This window comes from Phoenix dactylifera, chromosome 8 (genome assembly GCF_009389715.1).
Source record: "Phoenix dactylifera cultivar Barhee BC4 chromosome 8, palm_55x_up_171113_PBpolish2nd_filt_p, whole genome shotgun sequence".
Classification (NCBI taxonomy): Eukaryota; Viridiplantae; Streptophyta; class Magnoliopsida; order Arecales; family Arecaceae; genus Phoenix; species Phoenix dactylifera.
The window spans coordinates 9,966,344-9,986,234 of record NC_052399.1 but is presented as its reverse complement, the minus strand read 5'-3'; the positions used below and the strand labels follow the sequence as shown (position 1 = coordinate 9,986,234).

Below are 19,891 nucleotides of genomic sequence, written 5' to 3'. Positions count from 1 at the left end.
TTATTTACCACCATTTTAAGTGTGTTGGGTACTTTTTCTTTCTGTCTTTTTTTAAAAAATTTGCCGTTCAATTTCTGAGGGTGCTCTGAGTTGGAGGACATCGCTATAGCCCCCAGGCAAGCAGGAATCTTGATGGTTGCGGCAGCAACATATAATAGGTATTTTAATTCTCCTATCACTTCATATTTGAGACATATTTGATTGAATAGATTGAAACAAAATGCATTTAGTTCATGACTTGATTAAAATCAAAATCAAAATCGAAATAAGATTTGATTACGAAAGAAGAGTAGGGATTAGATCCCCTGGCTCCCGAATCAGAATAGAGATGAAATTCTCCCCAACCAAATAACTACTGGAATGGAATCATTCCTGTTTCGAAGTTCGACTCTACTCAACCAAACAGGCTCTCGAATCCTAGTGGCTGATAGAGAAAATGCTAAAGCATAAACCCAAAAACCTTTGCGTGATCAATACAGTATCCATCGGTAATATAAAAAAACCAATTAATATTGGTGTTTGCCGAAACGTCCGGGTATGGTCACACAGGAGGCATGCATGCGAGCGATCCCATGACAACCAGTTACCCCTGGTACGTCTCACACCAGAAAACAATGGACTCACTCGGCGGGCAGCACGCTGATAGTCTGTTGGTGAACCCTCTTCAGCGTGGCACATTGTTAAAAACTTGATTTAGAGTCGAATCTAAACATAACAGCTCTTGGAACAGAGTGAGCTTCTGCAGTCTCCAGTGTCTTCCCGCCCCACTTCAATTCACGGAATTTAGCGGTCGTGTTTCTTTCTACCCAATAATAAAGTCAAAGAATGATAAATGATTACTGCAAACAAAGACCAGACAGCGAGAAAAATTAATCCAAAGCATCCATATCTATAAATAACTTCATCCCTAAGTTGCATACAACTAGCGCATGTATATACAGCATATTATGTCGATCGTCCGTTGCAAACCCACGAAGCAGATTATTTACAGCAGCAGTTGGAAGGTATACAGATGCAAGCCTTCGGCATATGAAGCCAAAGAAATCTCAGCCACACTAAGCCGTGGGCATGAGCGTGTCATCCTGCCAGAGCTCTTCCAGTTCAATCATGAAATCATCAGCAGCGGCCTCCTCTGACTCCTTCAAAATTCTATCTTGCATGGCCTGTACAAATAATTGCGAGGAATGTGAAGTTTCCATAAGGCGAACCACAAACAATAGATAAAATAGTTAACCTAAGATAAGATCAATTTGTAGGCAGTAAAGTCATCACTAAGCATATTGTACCATACTGATTTAATACTGATGCACAGTACAGGGGTATACCGATATTTGGTATGCCGAATCGGTCTTACCGACATAGTGACAAGATGGCACCGGTACAGAACTCGGTACCGAGATGGCGTACCTTGCCAACAAAATGGTCCACCTGTTGACAACCCTCTACACACAGATGCCGGGTAGTATTCTCATTGTATTTCTCCAAAAAAAAAAAAAAAAAGGTGCAGCATATTCGGTGACTAAACAGCTACCAGACATTCTGAACTGTAGTTGCAACACTGGCAGGTAGAATGGGTTATACAATAAATATTGTTTATATAATATAAAGATCTTATTAACCATACAGCACTGTTGTTATAATACAAACATTAATTTTCTGTATATAAGATACAGCAATATGTTGATATATTTAGTATTATGCCATTAGAACTGATTATACCATATAACATTCAGTTGATACATGATCTTATAATAATAAGTGTATTATAATAGCACGATTATGTACAACTTTAATCATATTGGAGATGATATTTTATGCCATTGTAATTTTATACCTTGACATATACCGACTACAATATATGAACTACACTACAATATAATAATAATAATAATAATGACACTATGCTTTTGAGAGCATTTGACTGTAAATAATTTCTGGTCAAAAAATATGGACCTCTCCAAATGAAAATCAGCACTGATGCGGGATTTGCACCCCGTCACCAGCAGAGCCCACACACCAGCCGAGCAGGGGAAGAGAGAGTGTCCCTCAGAAGGTATTGTCCGCTTTGGGTCCGATTTGGGGGTCGAGCGTACCCGGAGCCCTCCTCACGGCGCCTCACGGTTTTGCCCCACAAAAGGCGCCTCCTGAAGGAAGGGTTATTGAGCCCCCCATTATATGGCACAGACCTTCCCGCTGATTAGCCGATGTGGGACTAAATTCGGGGAACCCCCCGTAACACAGCCCCCCCAGCGGGGAGGTCCTGTGCCCGGGTCGGCTCCTTACTGGATAGGCGGAGGGCCGAGGCCCTCCTTCTAGCGCCATCTGATGCGGGATTTGCACCCCGTCACCAGCAGAGCCCACACACCAGCCGAGCAGGGGAAGAGAGAGTGTCCCTCAGAAGGTATTGTCCGCTTTGGGTCCGATTTGGGGGTCGAGCGTACCCGGAGCCCTCCTCACGGCGCCTCACGGTTTTGCCCCACAAAAGGCGCCTCCTGAAGGAAGGGTTATTGAGCCCCCCATTATATGGCACAGACCTTCCCGCTGATTAGCCGATGTGGGACTAAATTCGGGGAACCCCCCGTAACAAGCACCATTGACTATAATTTAAGATATATAAAATACTTAGAAACAGAATTTTTTATTGCAAAGTCTCTTGCCTAAGCATTAAAAAAAAAAGAATGGTAGAAATATACCTAGAAAGAGAAAAAATATAATCTATATATTTTCCAATTCTAAACCATTGATTTTGATCTAAATATTTTAAAATGTATACGAATTATTTTTAGATTATTTGAATGTTTCTAAATTATAGATCAAATTGAAATATAATATCATACTGTTGCAATAGTCAATTTTGTTTCTATTTGACGCATGGGTGAAAGACCTCGAAAGATATGTTACCTGGACGCTTATGCTCACCTCCTAGAATCCATGTTGGACATATATCCAAGTAAAATACACATCAGATACTTGGATACTTACCAAAGTTTATTAATTTTAGTTTTTAGAAATTGGTACAGTTGATTCCTCCAACAATTAGTTTGACCCACTACAATAATGTTTAAAGTAAGGTTTTTTTTGTTCATTTTAGAGTTTGATAAAGAATATATATATATATATATATATATATATATATATATATATATATATATATATTAAAATAATCTTACAAATTATCATTTTTTAAAAATTCTTAAGATAACTGGGAAGTTTGGATAAGGAACATGTAAACCGGAAGATCTTAACAAATAATATCTTTAATATTTTTTTATAAAATAATTAAATGTGCATATTTTAGTTAAAGTTATTTTTTCTATGCATCTTCGCATCTCTTTTTTCCCCTCTCGCCGAGTTAGACACTCGGACACTTATCTGAATCCAATTCTCGTGTCCGTATGAATGCAATACTACTCAAAAGTGCAATACTACTCAAAAGTGCAAAATTTTTGGTTTCTAATCAATTTAAATGTTGTAAATCATGATCAATGGTACCGATTTTCATTTTGAAAGGGCCTTCGTTATTTTTGACTTGGAAGCATTTGGAGCCAAATGCTCTCACAAGCATCCCATCCTCCCTTACTAATAAAGAACCTTACCTTTCTTATAAAAAAAAACTGTTATTAATAAATTAACATTACTGTATTATTAATATTACTACACAATTTCCACTACAATAGAATGCTATATCACATACTATTATCTTGATTTAGTACATTGATGAACTAATAGTACATCAGGTAAGATATTTTTATGAAAATATAAAGTATAGCAATAACAACATATACTACAACATTAATATGAAGTAAAAGAAAGTTATATAGTTCTCTCTCTTTAGTTACATATAGCCAAACAATGCTATTCTTTATTGCACACGTACAGTTACGAATCTGACATGTTAAAAAAAATACTAGTTTTACAACCAAAGGTAGCTGCATCTACACGATTCCTAATACTGCACAATGAACAGTCCCTATTGGAAGCCCAGATTGCACAGAGACCAAGCCAATACTTAAAACAGTACAATCTATAATTAGGCCCAAATCCATAATAAACTTAATGGAATGGAAATTACATGAACAATCCAAAGTTCAATACTTAAGGAAATAAAATAGCTCGGGAAATGAGAGAACAAAATGCTACCTTGGACTCCTGGAGCTCAGTGACAACATTTAGAAGCCTCCGGTATTGATCTCTTGCTTCAGGATATTGAACCATGGACTTAACCCTTGCAAGTGCTTTCTGCAGCCTGGCCTCAGTCTGTTTTCTGCCTTCTTGCAAGAAGTCATAATCATCCTCTTTAGCTCCTTGGTTTTGCATGGTAGGACCCTCCAGTTGTCCTTCAGGCCGGAAACCACGCAATCCGCTTCCTTTCCGCCTCCACCGCAATATAGCTTTCTCCACAATCAAAACAGACCAGACGATCTTTTTGTACTGTTTCCTCACTTGGTATCCTCGTACATGGGCCTAGTCAGCAAAAGGAAGTGAGAGTCTGAGATGAAAAATATTATTGACAAAAAGTTAAATATATTTTGATAAAAACTTATGTATTCTGTGTGATAATGAACCAGAAAATAGGGCAGATAAGAATTATACAAACAGTATTAGGTACCTTGTGAGAGCACAACAGAAATTTTCATTGAGTTGTCAGCATTCACAAAAAGAACACGAAAAAAATAAATCACAGTTAGTATAAAAGGAAATTTAATTTAACATATAAGGCATAAAATAGCTACTTAATTATTTAGAGCTTCTGATATTTCAAGCATTCTGAAGACCACTGAAAGCATGGCATATTCTGAATATCATTCTATCAAAAGCTCCAGTTAAAGGAACATATTTTAGACAATGATATTATAAAATTAATAAAATAAAAACTAACCTGTTTATAATCATGTGGGAAACTAATATTTGTATGATTAAAAAAAAGGCCCTTTGATCACATTTCATGGTAATACAAACAATAAAGTAAAAATCATGATCTTCATTTCTATCATTGTTTCCATGAATAGTTATAGCTGTCAAAAGGAGGGTGATGGCAATAAAGTTCAGCAGCACTTATGAATTAAAAGTTCAGCAAGGGTGGTGACCTTGGTCACAACTGAAGAATGTAATGGATTTTGAGCTCAAACAGCCATCCATGTCAAAAGGTTATGTTCTAATAAAATGCAAAATAGATACAAGGCACGCGTAAATATAACGCATGGCCCATACCACCTAGTAAGATGAACCAGGCTAACAAAATCTTGTTTGCATGGATATCCAAACAGCTAGACAAAGGAAGTACATCTTTCCTGAGTAATATAGGTGGGTGAAGGGATGAAGTTTTGATTTGCAAACCTTTTTAATTACTTCAGCCAATCAGATGATATTTTAGTCATGAAATCAATATTGTTGCATGAAAGAGGCAAGAGCAAAATTCCTAATAAGAAAGGCATAAATATACTTATGGCAGAATTACAAACTTCAAAACAGTTAGAAGCCCAAATATCTAAAGATCTTAAACTAAAGTCAGCAAATGCCCCACATAATCAACAACATAAAAAGATGAGAATTGCTGACCTACAAGAATGTGGTGAAGGCAATCAACAAATAAATGGAAACAGTCAACAAATATAAACAATTGCAGAGACTAAAATATGACTATGGTGGAGATGGAAGCTCACTGGATGCAGTTCTTGTCCAATAACATCAGTGCAAAAAAGAAACAGTGACAGTGGTTAATCAAGAAGGTTTGCAAGGGGGACCAATACATATTTGACAGCCCAAGATACTCGCATGACAGGAAAGTACAACTTGATTCACCTTCCATCGACCCCAGAAGCAATACATGATGACAAGTTCTATTTAATTGTACTGGCAATACAATTAGACATGGATATAATAAAGGAAGCATGATTGCACTGCCTACTAGAAACACTTACAAATTAGTCACTGACTTACCTATCGCTTTATGTTGATGACATGTTAATTGATGTGACTTTGACTTTGTTGTAGTCACAGGTAAAAAACAAAACTTTAGAAGCAACAAAGAAGATTTAGGAACAAAAATATTCACAGATGTAAAAAAAAAAAAAAAAAAAAGCGAGCCTAGTGCGTGAGGCTCCCGCCGTGGCAAGGTCTAGGATAGTTAAATATATGCATCCTTACCCCTATATGAGGAGAGGCTTTTTCCATGTTCCAAACCTTTGACCTTCAAGTCACAATAGAGCAACCTTACCACTGAACCAAGGCTCGCCCTCTCGAGGATGTAAAGAAACAAAAGTTATAATCATCCCGTACATATCACAAGGTGGTGGTTGTTTTCTTTTTGACTAAGGTGATGATACGAACTTACGAAGGGTACTTTTACCATGACAAGAACAATGGGTGTCAACTCTGTCAAAGTTTCGACAATGTTGGTTAACTATACACTAAGTTATTACATAGAATCCAGGCTTGGATTCACGTTATAAACCAAGGTGCATTATTTGCTCCAAAACCATGTGTTAAATATTAATCATTTCCTGTTGCATTTTCATTAAAAGAAAATCTCCAAATAGTTTCATAGTCATATGTAGGACTTCATCTCAGTGGTTCCATGTGTTTCGCATAATCAGAAACCCCCTCCCCGCAAAAAAAACAAAGGTAAAATTTAAATATATATATATATATATAGAACAAACAAATATGCACCTATTATTTATCCGTGATTTTTCTAAATGACGGGAGTAGTTGATTGTGATGCAGCTGGCTCGAGTGTTTCCACCATCTGAAGCCTTAGAAGGCACCAATAATCAACAGTAAAACTCCACAAAAATATGACTAGTTGAGTTTCATGGGTACGGATGGTTACAATTAGATCTATTGCTGGAACCGCCAATCTTATTCCAGGTATACCAGTATGCACCATTAAAAATCAGATTACCAACCAACTTAGTAGAAGATATAAACCATCTTCTGTTCATGAGTTTCTGAGCATCTAATATTTTCAGAATACATGAAAAACAACTCATATAATTATTCCAGAATGTTACTACAAAGAATATTCTTCAATGTGTTTCACTAACTTGATAATTTTAGCAGAAGATAAAAAAGGCTTCCCGGGTAACAAAAATGGCAAGAAACAAAATAAATGTACAATATACAGGAAAAGGAGATTGAAGCACAGAAGACAAACTGAAAAACTTAAAAAGAATAGTTTTATAAGCAAATCGAGTAGGTGGGTCAATAACAATGCACCTGGATCTTAACAATACGCTGCCGAATAATCAAAAACTCCTTTCTTCCTTTCCACCCTCTAAACTTGTTTTGTATACGAATTGCAGCAGCATGCAGAGGCATATCATGCTGTCCTGGTTTGGCTGTTTTCAGAGATATGAGAGAAAGAGCACGCTCATCTGATATTCCACATTTGTCATCTCCATACTCAATGACCTTCTTTCGGTGGAATGAATGAACTCTAAAAACTTGATAGATCCGAGCTGCAGCTAGAGAAGCATTGCGGACAGCACTCAATGAATCCTTCAGTGAAAGTCCAGCCTGCACATCTCCATCAGCAACCTGAATAGCACTCTTTTCTGCAACATCTTCAACATCTGTAATACCAGAAATTTCTGCTACATTACTGCCTTTTGACTCTTTTAAAGTGAGAGTCGAAAGATGGTTAGTCAGAGAAGACTCTGCCAGAAAGCCAGCAATGCCCTTGTGCCCATTTGCAGATGCTAGATCTGCAGGTGTTCTCCCGGTTGGGTACTCAGGAGTAGGATCTGTTAAAGCTCCAGGAGCTGCATCCAAGGCAATGAGGGCAACAACTGTCCGCTCCCTGAAAATAAAAGGAGAATAAACAGTGTTAAATATCAATATACACCATACAGCAAGAGTAATAATGACAATGACATTTGAAGGGTCCTTACCTGCCATAGTTTGCTGCCCAGTGAAGGGCAGTCCACCCATGCACATCTCTGAAGTTAATACTTACACCTGCAGTTATTGTTGGTCTTATAGCCCAATCATAACCAAGGGCAGCTGCCAAATGAAGCACACCCTGTCCCTCCTTATCCAAAACATTGGGGCCTTTACCCCCTTCCGATACTTTGTGAAGAAGCCAGGAATGCAGTTTCTCTTTCATTAATTTTTCAAGCAACTGGTCCTTTGCATTGTCAGGAGAAAACCCCTCATGAGTTAGCTTGACCAGATTGGACCACTCGTCGTTAGCTTCCATCATCAGTGAACTAATTTTATTCCTTAAATGAAGATTCTCCTTGGCGCTATCAGGTACAGCTTTTTGGTGGTCAACTAGTCCCAAAGTAAGCAGCTTTTCCAAACGTATATGAAGACACATTTCATTTGTATTGTAACCATAAGAATCTGAAGCTTCCATATACTGAGCATCATTTTCCCGGAACTCAAATTCCCGCACTTCACTACAAGCCAATCTGTTGGAGCAGGTGACATAAAAAGGAACCCTTCCAGATTTATGCAATGGAGCATGGCAACGAAGAGTTCCATCTGTTAAAATCTCAGCTGGAACTTCAATTTCCCCAAACATGCATGACCATTGACATTTTTCTACATCTTCCTTATTCTTCAAGAATGTTCCAGTGATTAAAACCTGTCCAATTAACAGAAGACAATAATTAGGAGAAAGTTAAATGCTATTCTACTTTTACAACATCTATTTCCTGCAGAGGATCATTTAAAATTTCAGGATCTATTAGATCATTCGGGAAGAAATAAAATTAATAATAAATTTGAAAGATCTGAACGGACATACCTTAGTCTCCATGCCAGCATATGCCCAATTAGGAGTGAAATCAATTATACTGAAAAGTTGGTCTTGGGAAAGTGAGGGGTTCATTATATATGCATCAAAGTGCTCACGATTAGACATGCTAGAATCTTCAACAACACTTTCACTTTCAACAGTGTTCCAGTAAAGCCCAGAACTGGGTTTCATATGCGAGTCATCTACTTCTCCAAGTTCATTGCTCATCCATCTTGAGAAACTGTCATATTTCTTTAGGCCTTCTCCTTCTATATTAGAGAAATCTAATGATGCCTGTGTTATAAGGGAAGGGGCATTGACATTTTCCTCTATAGACGTACCATGTTGCAGATCCACATTTGGTGTAACAAGTGGACCAATGTCAGCATTAGAAAGCTGTAATAGAAAATATTTTTGCATCAGATACTTGTTAAGGTCACAGTCGTTGATTACACTCAACTACAACAGTAAATTTCTCAAAATTCATGCAAAGACTATTGCTGAGCAACAATTACTATGCCATGAGGCAAAGAATCATATGGTGCATGAGAATGTTCAGTGAAGTACATGCAAAATAAGAGGCCCCCGTATGTCTTGTTTAACACCAATCTCAAAACTCAAAACCTTAGGTGGGTTATTCCCAAGATATCTCCACAAGAAAAAGGCAAACCGACATAATGCGAACAATAATCCAATAATAAAAAAGGGTGAACAACGAATTTGTAGGGTAACAATATAATGAAATGCTCTGTTTTTCCAAAAAAGCACCCAGAAACAGCTGTAAACCATGGTTAGGATAGCCAATGGGACAAAGTTGGAAAAAAGGTAGAGATGCTCAATTCCAAGGTGAGATGAAGATGCATAAATGAGGGAGCACAAGAAATAGGAGGAAGTGCAAGCGACGAACAAACAGATCATAACAAGGCGATTCTATAGGTCCAGATGTGTGCTGAATTGGAAGTAATGGAAAATGACACAAGGTGCCAGCTTATCAAGCTGGTAAAGTCATTTGGCAGTTGGACCAACCATGGGATTGAATCTTGCCTTCACCAGGGTTTGGTATAGGTATTTGCGGGAGGGCTACCCTACTATTGAGTAGCTCATTGCCTATGGGCTCTTCTACCACACAGGAAAAAAAAAGAAAGGACAAAAAAAGGTCCTCACCATGGAAGAAATACAGTTATGGAGACAATCCAATTAAGATTGTTGCAAATGTGGTCTGACTTATACAGGTTGCAAGCTACAGAATAAATAACCATGCCAAACTTGGAAATAATGACCTAAGCAGCATAGGACTAAGGATTGATTCAGTTGGTATCTCACTGAAGTTGCAATATGGACAGGTTATTAACACCACTGAAAGTAAATAAGGCTAGTCATCAACGTCAGCTGACAAAGTAGTCAGAAGCTAAGAGGCATGAAGTGGCATTATAGTGTTGCAGACAAATTATACTAGATACTTCATGACAGAAATGTTACAGATGCAACTTAAAATATGGCCCAAACCATAGGAGGGCCAATTTAAGTACATAGAATAAAACACCATCAGAATGCCCAGAGAATAAATTCATAAATTTGACAGTTACTAAATCATAGATAGTGAGCCATATGAATTTCCATTTGATGCTAGTCTGATGATGGTGTATCACTGACCACAATTTCCATAACAGATTTCATTTCTATCTTTGCATGCATTAAAGAAAGTCAAACATTTCTATTATCTAATTTTTAAAGTTCTTTGGTGGCTTCTAAACCTTTGATGGTTCAAAGTTCAAACTGACATCCTTATTTAATCTGAAGCCATATTAGGGCAAACTGGAAGTTTAACCTTATCAGACATAAATAGCTGAAGTACCTGCCACAGTGATTTGTCTTGAGCACTGGTAACATCCACTTGCTTGAACCCAAGGTCATCCGTGTGTAGTTCCCCAAGTGTTGAAGTCTCAAGTCTAAGATTGTCCTCCACTGTGGCAGACTGTGTAGAAGCAACTGCTGGGTAGAAAGATGGTGCTTGGAACCCTGTTGTACAATGTTCCAGGACTTCATCCCATGATGTCAGGTCAAATTGTGTTCTGGGCCCACTAAAGGTTAATCCAAGGCCTGTTTCATCAAAAACTCTAGTTATATTCTCTTGAAGAACTGAATAAAAGTCTGATTTAGGTTCTGTAGCCTTTGTTCCCTGAATATCACCTGAAAGACAAAAAAAATCCAAACCAAGGCATTCTGTTAGTATGCCATCTATAGTATAAGCCTTGAACTGAACAGCAACAATGCTTACTGTCATTCTCACATTGGTTATTTACGGAATCAATTGGAACATGAGGGTTCAACAGACGAACATCCATCACAGGTCCATCCCCATGCTGCTGCATCTCAAGGAAAGAGTTGTATCTGGAACTTGCTTGATAATTATCTGCTGCATCGAATTTCGCTTTAGATACACTGAAAGAAAGGGTGCATGATTGAAGTACGAATCAGTGAATCAATAAACAGTGTAAGATGATGCACGACAGATTCAAGAAGGAATGAGTAATACCAGATTCAGCATCTTCATATTCTGAAGTGTGTGTACTATTTGGGCTTTCAGCACTTGTAGTTTGTGAAGGCAGCTGGCTATGATTTGTGAATGAATTAGAACAGATAGGACTATCCATATTGGCAACTTGAGCAATTTCGTCGACATCTCTAGCACGACTGAAACTTGGTTTGTTACCCTGAAGAGCAAAATTCTACATCATGGCATGATCTATGAATGAATCAAAGTGAGTCCCTATTACATAAAATAAATGCAGACAAAATGTATCCTGCTAAGCCAGCATCACATAGCAATATCGGCATATAACATTTTGAAATATCTCACTAGTTGAACACTATTACCTAAGGTTTTCGGTTGGAATAGCTTTCATTTCAAATGAAAGATAACAAATATAATAACGAAGAGAAATTATACGATAATATAAACATCTTCCATTAACATGACAACCAACACCTTTTACAAAATTGGATGGCATGTAAAAGTTTTATAATAGCTTTTCATAATCCCATTGACATGCAGCCTGCTACAAATGTTAATAAATTTTAAAATTTATTTGTGCGCTGAAAGCCAAGCAATTTGCTATGACAAATACTTGATTACGAGAGTTATCAAGTGTTCATCTTTTTTCCCTTTTGCAGTTTCACATGTTACAAGTGGAAGATGTTTGGACCAAGAATCCACTGATATCTAATGTGTTTTCTGCTGCCAGCTCGCTCTGGCTCTCTCCCCCCCCCCTCTCAACAAGAAATGTCACCAATACGATAAGTCAATTGATTTGACAACATTGCTTGGCTGTAAGATCCGCCGAACCGGTACTGAGACCCATGCCGGTCGACTACCAATTCAGTATGGTACTGGTTCAGTACAAGATAAACCAGGCGGTTCACTCCAATTCAACAAACCATGATTCAAGCCTTTTAAAGAGGTGGGAGGACCGAACGGTTCAAACTAGTGCGAATTAAGCGGTTCAAAGAGGAGAAATTTCGAAATTTAGGGCCGAACTGACCTAGTTACCCACCGGTTCGGTTCGGTATGGGGTGAACTGAGTAGTTCGGCATACCTTGCTTGGATGCTTGGTCCACCAAAACCTAGGAACTAAAAAAATGCTAATTTGAAGAAAGGCCATCAATAAATGGGGTGAATCGAGCATGTCTATACATGAAGACATTATTTATTACAGAATTATTGATCTAGAAATGGAACAAGCTAAGTAGCTCGATAGTAGAACTTCTAAAAAGAAGTTTGCTAAATATGAAGAGTTAAAACCCCAAAATAAGCATTCAAAGAGGCATTCTAGTGACAGGTTAAAATAAAAATTTTATTTTATGCAGAAAATGCATGAGATTAGCTAAAAGATATCCCATCAGATACAAGAAGCCTCGAAGAGATCAATGTTTATTATCACAAAATTAGTAGAGTAGTGGTTAGCATGCAACATCATATGAACAAATATATACAACCCTAAGGGGCTTGGTGAAGAATCCATGCAAAACAAAAACAATAAGGATGTGTTTATTTCCAAGGAAGTGAGAGAAGTGTGACAATTTTAATTTGTTAAAACTTAAGTTCTGCCGGTTGTTTTGTTGAAAGTTAGTGCATAGAAAGTGCAATATCTAAACACTATAATTATCGTTAATTATTACTAATAAATTTCACTTAAATATTGCTTAAGTCGTTCATCTATAAGGAAAAATATGTGAGAGAGAATGAGTGGCATAAATCCTCTGCCTTTTCACTCAGAACTTGACTTGCAAGTCCCCATCCATCCAGAGTCGAGTACGGCCTTTTTGGGGGAACAGTGGACTGGGAAGTTGAGTTCCGAGTTCAAGCTTGTTACAGGAAACAAATAGTTGGAAGTGCCCACTTCCAACTGAAGTTAGAGTTTGGGCCCCTCAGTTATCAGTAAACAAACACACCCTAAGAACAAGAAAATGGAAAGAAGACCATGACCATGGAACTCAAATTAGTTTCCTTAGGCTGTAAAAAAGATAAATGCAAACAGAACTTGTATGATATCAAAACTGAACATGATAACATGAAAAAACTGAAGGAGAGGGAACTTAATTATAACCTTGACTTCAAGATAGTGTACGAGAACAATATGCATGTAATCCCTGCAACACAAGATAAATTAAATGATTAACGTTGTCAAAAAAGTAGGATAACACTCGGAATAAATAGGTGATCATGTGCACTAGCTGTCATTCTGAATATTTTGTCTGTATGTATTTTCATATTACAAGAAAATAATGTAAATAAACACAACGGTAAATTAGTCGAGAGCTAATTACAAACATGCACTAGAAAAATAATACAAAATGATCGTGACAAACTCTTTTGCTTAATTTCAGGGCCAACAGGCCTTAAAAAAGAACATGAAATTTTTTGCTTAACTTCTGGTCAATACCAACTCTCCCACAAACTACTTCATGCCACTATTCTAGGTTTTATGACATTGGAGGAAAACCTAGAATAGTGGCATGAAGTAGTTTGTGGGAGAGTTGGTATCGATCAGATAGCTTACCATAGATATCTGTTCAATTATTATGTGAACAATGCAATGCTCACTCTCCCACACTTATCTACATGAAACTAGTCCATCAAAGCCTGCATCAACACGTTCTCTCAGAATTAACTTGAACATGCAAACAATCAGTATCTGAGGAGGAACCAATGAAATAAAGCAAAAGACAATTTACTAACCAGTTGCCAAATAAAAATATAAGAAGACCTAAATTTATAATAGGAATATATAATAAGCTGATCCATTCGTCACATCATACAGCATTCTAAGGAACTGATGTGGTAACAATAATATGAATTGTGAAGAGAAAATTATAGTAAAAAAAGGGCAATTTTTTTGATTAAATAGAACAACAAAAGTTACAAGAGATAGTGTACAAGGAGGTAATAAAGTGATTATAAGTTCCTTATATTAAAACACTAAACAATATTGCCTCCATACTCACTCTTCCAACATCCAATAACTCCGTCTTTGAAAATTTTCGTTTTCTTCCCCATGAGCATAGTAGCAATGTAGAACATCAATACTTCCAGCCTGAAAAATGTAGACCATATCAGCTTTCTTGCATCCATTCATCACACTTGTACTAAAACATCAAGAACATAATCTAGGATAAAAAGCATATATTCAATCACAGAATCTTGAAACTTAAGCCATATTTGCATAATTTGTCATAAAGCAATTTGTGGCAAATAAATCTTTGACAAATGAAATATTTATACCAGAATAGCATTATTTAAAAAATTAAAAAGATAGAGTTAGATAATTAAAGACTTAAACTGCTCACCCCAAACAATATGTGCATGCACCATGCGCAGACACATTAATACTCAGATGTGAATATGCATGGCAAATGCATGGATTCCATGACCTATGCAATGAACTTCTAAGGACCAAGGACAATGTTTCAACATCAATGGCCATACAAGATCCCCCAAACAACCAAGAATATATCTTTATAGAAATACACAACAACAAAGAATACAAACACTCATCTGTTCAATAACTATAATCAGCAAGTTTTCTCACCTGTTCTTCAAGATAAGCATGGACAAATGCATGATTCAGAGTTTACATACCTTTAGTCTTTCATGAGCTTCTTTCACAGTTTTTCCATCTTTTTTCTTTCTCCAGTTATGGCCATCCTTCCGGAAGTATCTCAATACTTTCCGATCAAAAAGAAAAAGTGAACCACCTAGCACAAATACATGCCAAGTGAGGATCTGCCTGAAGCAAATATTTGACCAAATAACACAATGTAATACATAATTCTTTAGTTGATAATCATTTCATATCAGTCTCAGGAGCATTTACCCTTCAAATACTAATACCTATTCTGAGCTTTACCAAGAACAAGAATTTAAGCAATATAACAGCACGTCTAACAACAGATAGACAACTTGAGAAACAAGAGAAAGAAACCAAAAACAACCATATCCAAAACTGAAAATACATAGCCTTTTATTTGATTATGGTGAATAAATTTTGAAACGCTGAAAACATTTGAGTTGGCATAAAGCATTTGCTTTTCTTTTATATGTATCAATTCATTAATGCGTGCAATTATTAGTACAAATGCCCATACTCGACTAATGCCAGCCAACTGATTACAGAAATGGCCAGGATGATGCAAAAGGTGCAAATAACCCTGAAATGGTGAATAATATAAGAGGCATCGACATTCAATAAAAACACAGTAACCTGCTGATCTGCCTCGTAGAACAAAACTTATAATCAAATCCTAAACAGCAAATATTTCATTCAAGTGCAAATGCTGATCACCATAACCACTTCTAACAAGTACTGACCCAAGCTTCCAGCTAATAGACATAGGCTCTACCAATAAACAAATTGTGCCCAATCTAATAATATCTACAAGTAGAACAGAAAACAATAATTTTTGGAAGGGGGAGCAGGTTGAGTACAAAACAATCATAGTACATCTGAGGAAAGTCGAGTAATAAATTAAGTCTAAAGATATGCTTATATAACCAGCATAAATACATTATATGCCTATATGCATACAACTATATGACTGCATGTATAAATGCAACTGTAGATGCATGTGGATGCATTTGAACAGACAGATATATAAATTTAATTTTAACATCATGTATATGCATCAACAAATATGTAAAAAAAAAAAAAGACCAGAGGACTGGATATAATACATAGAGGGCTAAAAGTTTTACAGGATTCAGGAGAAGGTAGATGATTAAGGATAAGGAGAAAGGGAGAGGAAGAAAGGTTGGGGGGAGAGAATATAAGAGCCTCATAAGCAGGTACAGGATTCTAGAGAGCTTTTGAAGATTTTGGCTACTAAGCAGGAAAAAAAATCATGTTTTCCTACTGTTGCAAAAGTGTCAGCAGGAAAAATCTAACTGAAGTAACAATGTTCTATAATATTCATAGTAAGAAACAATGAACCTCCAAATGTGGAACTTTGTTTTGTAATTTCAATCATCCAGTCATGTAGCCAAGAAAAAATAGTGATTTTTCAAGCATAAGCAAATAAAGTTCATCTCATGTTTTTCAAAATAGATGATGCATGAATTTAGATCTTCACAAGTGACATAACAGAAGCTGAAATTAAAGGTCATACTAGAAGGTTTATTTGGCGATTCTGGGGCAATGCGAAATTTCTTATAGTTTCGAAGAATTTCACAAATTTCTGCAGGGCGTAACCATCGATGTTGTGCTTCCAAAAGTATCTGCTCAATATCTGTACATCCACAGTCAGTTACCAGTTTAGTGCCCAATAAATAGATGTTAAATGAGAGGCCTAAAACTGAATAAAAGTGATCAAAGGAACATGTAATCTCCACTGCAAGACCATAAAATGAAAATTTACATACAACCTAAAACATGAAGTGTTATGTAATTTCAAAGAAATATCAGTACTGTCATTATCAAGAGACTTAAAAATGCATGCTTAAGTAATGACAAAAGAGTCATTAGGAGGAAAAAGCCCCAGCTTAAGTATTATAGATATAAAGGCAACAACAGTGCCAAAACGTGCACAAAAGGATAGAGTGCTGAAGCTCAAATTATATTACTTGAATAGGTATAACAAATTTTGAAAAGCATAGTTCTGAGACACATGATCCAGTATATAAACATGTTTCCACGGGCAATCACGTGATACAAGTTCCAAAAATACATACAAAAAGATTATTGTACTTGATCCTTTATATCTATCAAAGGACTATATTAATCAAAATTTATCTTCATACTGCCATCCATTGCACTTTTCAGAAATTATTTTCCATTATTCTTTCCCTCATGAAGGAAACTTCTCTCCTTTTTTCAAGAAAAAAAGAGAGAGAGCTAAAACAGCAAAATCATCATGGCTTCTCAAGGTTGGTCTGAATCCAACCTGACTAATAGGATTCAAATCATTGATGTTCAGCAGCCATCAGAAATACAGTTCTCTAAATGATAACATAACATCTTTCGTGTTTTCACTTACTGCAGAATTTCGGCCTCCTCTAGTAATAAATGTCAATAGAATGCAATGCTGACAACACTTTAGGATGAACAAGCATCCAGGTTTTACTCCATTCAGACCATCATATATACTGCAAAACTCATGCTTGATCTAATCAGCCATTCCATCCCAGACATATTCATGTTGGTTAACAAAATACTCATCACAATTACACTTAAGTTTTCGTTAATGATTTTTTTGACGCCTTCAGTGCGATTCAACCATGAATACAGGACCTTCTAATGTTTATTTTTTTAACAAGAAATCACACTCTACGTCAATAATCATACTTATAAACTATTCTTAGTTTGAAACTCCAGATATCTCTCACAGACTTGCACCGAGAATAATTCATAACCCCTACAACATACTCAACTGCATCAGTATAGTTGATTATATTATTAAAGATACAGATGCAAGGTCTTGTACACAGATTTTGAATCAGACATACAAATCTTTGCATCAAATTTATATCAGAATATATTAACAGCAACCATAACTAACATTTTGTCTCATCTATTTGGCATCTCTATTATTGTTTCTCCATCAGTTTTTAGTTAACACCACTTCCTCCACCATAAGAGATTTCCTAAGCTCCTCTCGTACTACTTCCATTAAGTCTCTGAAAGGGTGAAAGTGGATTGGATAATATCCGTTCGGATCTATTTTCGTATCCGAATATATCCGGATATGGATAGAAATTTGAGCATCCGACTAATATCCATATCCATCAAAGAAAAATGGATATGGATATGGATAGATAATTATCCGATCTGTATCTGAATATCCGATTCCATTTGTAACCTATTTAATTTTATAAAGCACTCATGAACTTTTAAGAAAAATAAATGGCTATATTAATATGCTATTAACTTGATTTATTATCCACTTAGTAATATCTTTGATTCTGTAATCATAAAGTTTAATTATCCAATTTGTATCCGTATTTATATTCATACTTTCGATATCTGATTTGTATCCATATCTATTTAAAACAAATATAGATATAGATATGCTAGTATCCAATCCGATTTCAGCTCTAGATCCGATTTCAGCCCTAGACTCTTTAATCTGACCTCCATACAGAATGAATAGACCATGTAAATGAAAATTCTTTTACTACATAATATATACACCACCAACATGTCCGCTATTTTTTGTTCTCCTCGAAAAACCCATCGCACAATGCCAACCTAAACAAGCTCCTAGAATCTAATCCATATAATACTCCTAACTTCTACCACTAGATATGTGAAAATGATCACAATGAATGACTTAGATTTATAACTGTGATTCCAAAGGACCAAAAATACATAAAACAAAACATCAACTCCACTAATTGTCCTTGCACGTAAAAAAGATCTCATCAAAATATCAGCATGTAATATTTAATTTTTGACATATTAAATCATCTACTGCCGTGTAAAGGAGTCACACTACCAAAGTCACTGATTTTCCACAATAAATCAGTTCGCTGCTACACCTACCGTTCCTTTTCAACAAATAAGAAAGAAGAAACAGATCATCAGATCACTCCAAAAACACTACTATAAAACACCAACTAAGAAACGTCCGCACAAGATACGGAAACAAAGCAAGAACAAATCACAGATCCCCCTAAAACCACTACCAAATCCGTCAAAACCGATACGAAAGCCCAACGTCAAGATCGAAAATTTCTAACCTCAGAGCAACAAAAAAGGGCAACTAAAAACTAGCAGAATTTTCCTCCAATTCTCACCTAACTGAGGGGTCAATCCATACCGCCGAGCATCCGCCATCGTCTCACCAACAATTAATCCCAAAACCACGACTCGATCTCAAAACCCTAGCTCTTCTCGCATCAGAACTCGAAGAGCCAAAGCCGAATACTGCAGCGACAACAGCGCTGGATCAAGTAGAATTCCAGGCTAACTTGAAGGAACCGGGATCGACGAATCTTCCGCGAAGAAGGAATTTCAGATCAGAGATTTGGAGAGATCAGAATTCTTGTCAATTTCGGAAGGACAAATGAGAAAGATTAGAAAGGGGAACCTTCGAAGGAAAGCCGAGAACAGCCGCCGAGCTGGACTTCGGGAAGGAAAAAGAAAATCGAGACGAGCACTAAAGACGAGATGCAGTGTGCTTGACGAAACTACCCTTATCGCACCGGCGATATTACGATCTCCCCCCAATCTCGTCCTGTCCGCTCGTCCATGGCGTCAAGGAGCGACGGGATTTATGGGTGGAGGACACGTGGTTGGGGGTGGATCGAAGGGTAGAGATGGAGCCGCATGGAGCGAAACCCGGCGAGGGGTTTATCGGGATAAATGCAAGGGGTTAGTGGTTCTGGTGACCGGACAAGTCGTTATTGGGTGACGGGCAGCTGTTGACCGAGAGCATCCAATAGCGCCCTGCCGTCTTCCATCCGATTGGATGCGGTAACCAGCGGTGAGGATAAGGTTGTTATGGTCAAGGCGCATCGCCGTCCATCCAAAAGACTGGGACAGGCGGCCGATAAATGTGCGCCGTGATAAACTGGCTTCCGCAAGAGAAATGGATACACTATTCCTAAATTTCTGGGATGATATTTCTTGTTTGGTTTATGTTATCCCTGAAATT

General features: G+C 37.0%; 1 protein-coding gene across 3 annotated transcripts; it reads right to left on the bottom strand.

Annotated features, from left to right (window-relative positions):
* Positions 1–862: 862 nt before the first annotated feature.
* LOC103711249 (calmodulin-binding transcription activator 3-like) lies at positions 863–19,392 on the bottom strand. Of its 3 annotated transcripts, XM_017843834.3 has the most exons (14): positions 19,325–19,392; positions 19,032–19,229; positions 16,406–16,525; positions 14,883–14,998; positions 14,249–14,337; positions 13,351–13,393; positions 11,280–11,457; positions 11,034–11,159; positions 10,599–10,933; positions 8,753–9,139; positions 7,893–8,590; positions 7,219–7,801; positions 4,141–4,464; positions 863–1,163 (listed from the first exon to the last, which is right to left on the bottom strand). In XM_017843834.3, the coding sequence occupies exons 2-14, from the start codon at positions 19,069–19,071 to the stop codon at positions 1,056–1,058; spliced, it is 3,147 nt and encodes a 1,048-aa protein (XP_017699323.2). In that variant the 5' UTR covers positions 19,072–19,229; positions 19,325–19,392; the 3' UTR covers positions 863–1,055. The 3 variants fall into 3 exon arrangements, with proteins under 3 accessions (XP_017699323.2, XP_008795548.2, XP_026662106.2); XM_008797326.3 differs by having other exon boundaries at positions 11,034–11,156; positions 19,032–19,363; XM_026806305.2 differs by lacking the exons at positions 14,883–14,998; positions 16,406–16,525; positions 19,032–19,229; positions 19,325–19,392 and having other exon boundaries at positions 11,034–11,185.
* Between the last annotated feature and the right edge of the window lie 499 nt (positions 19,393–19,891).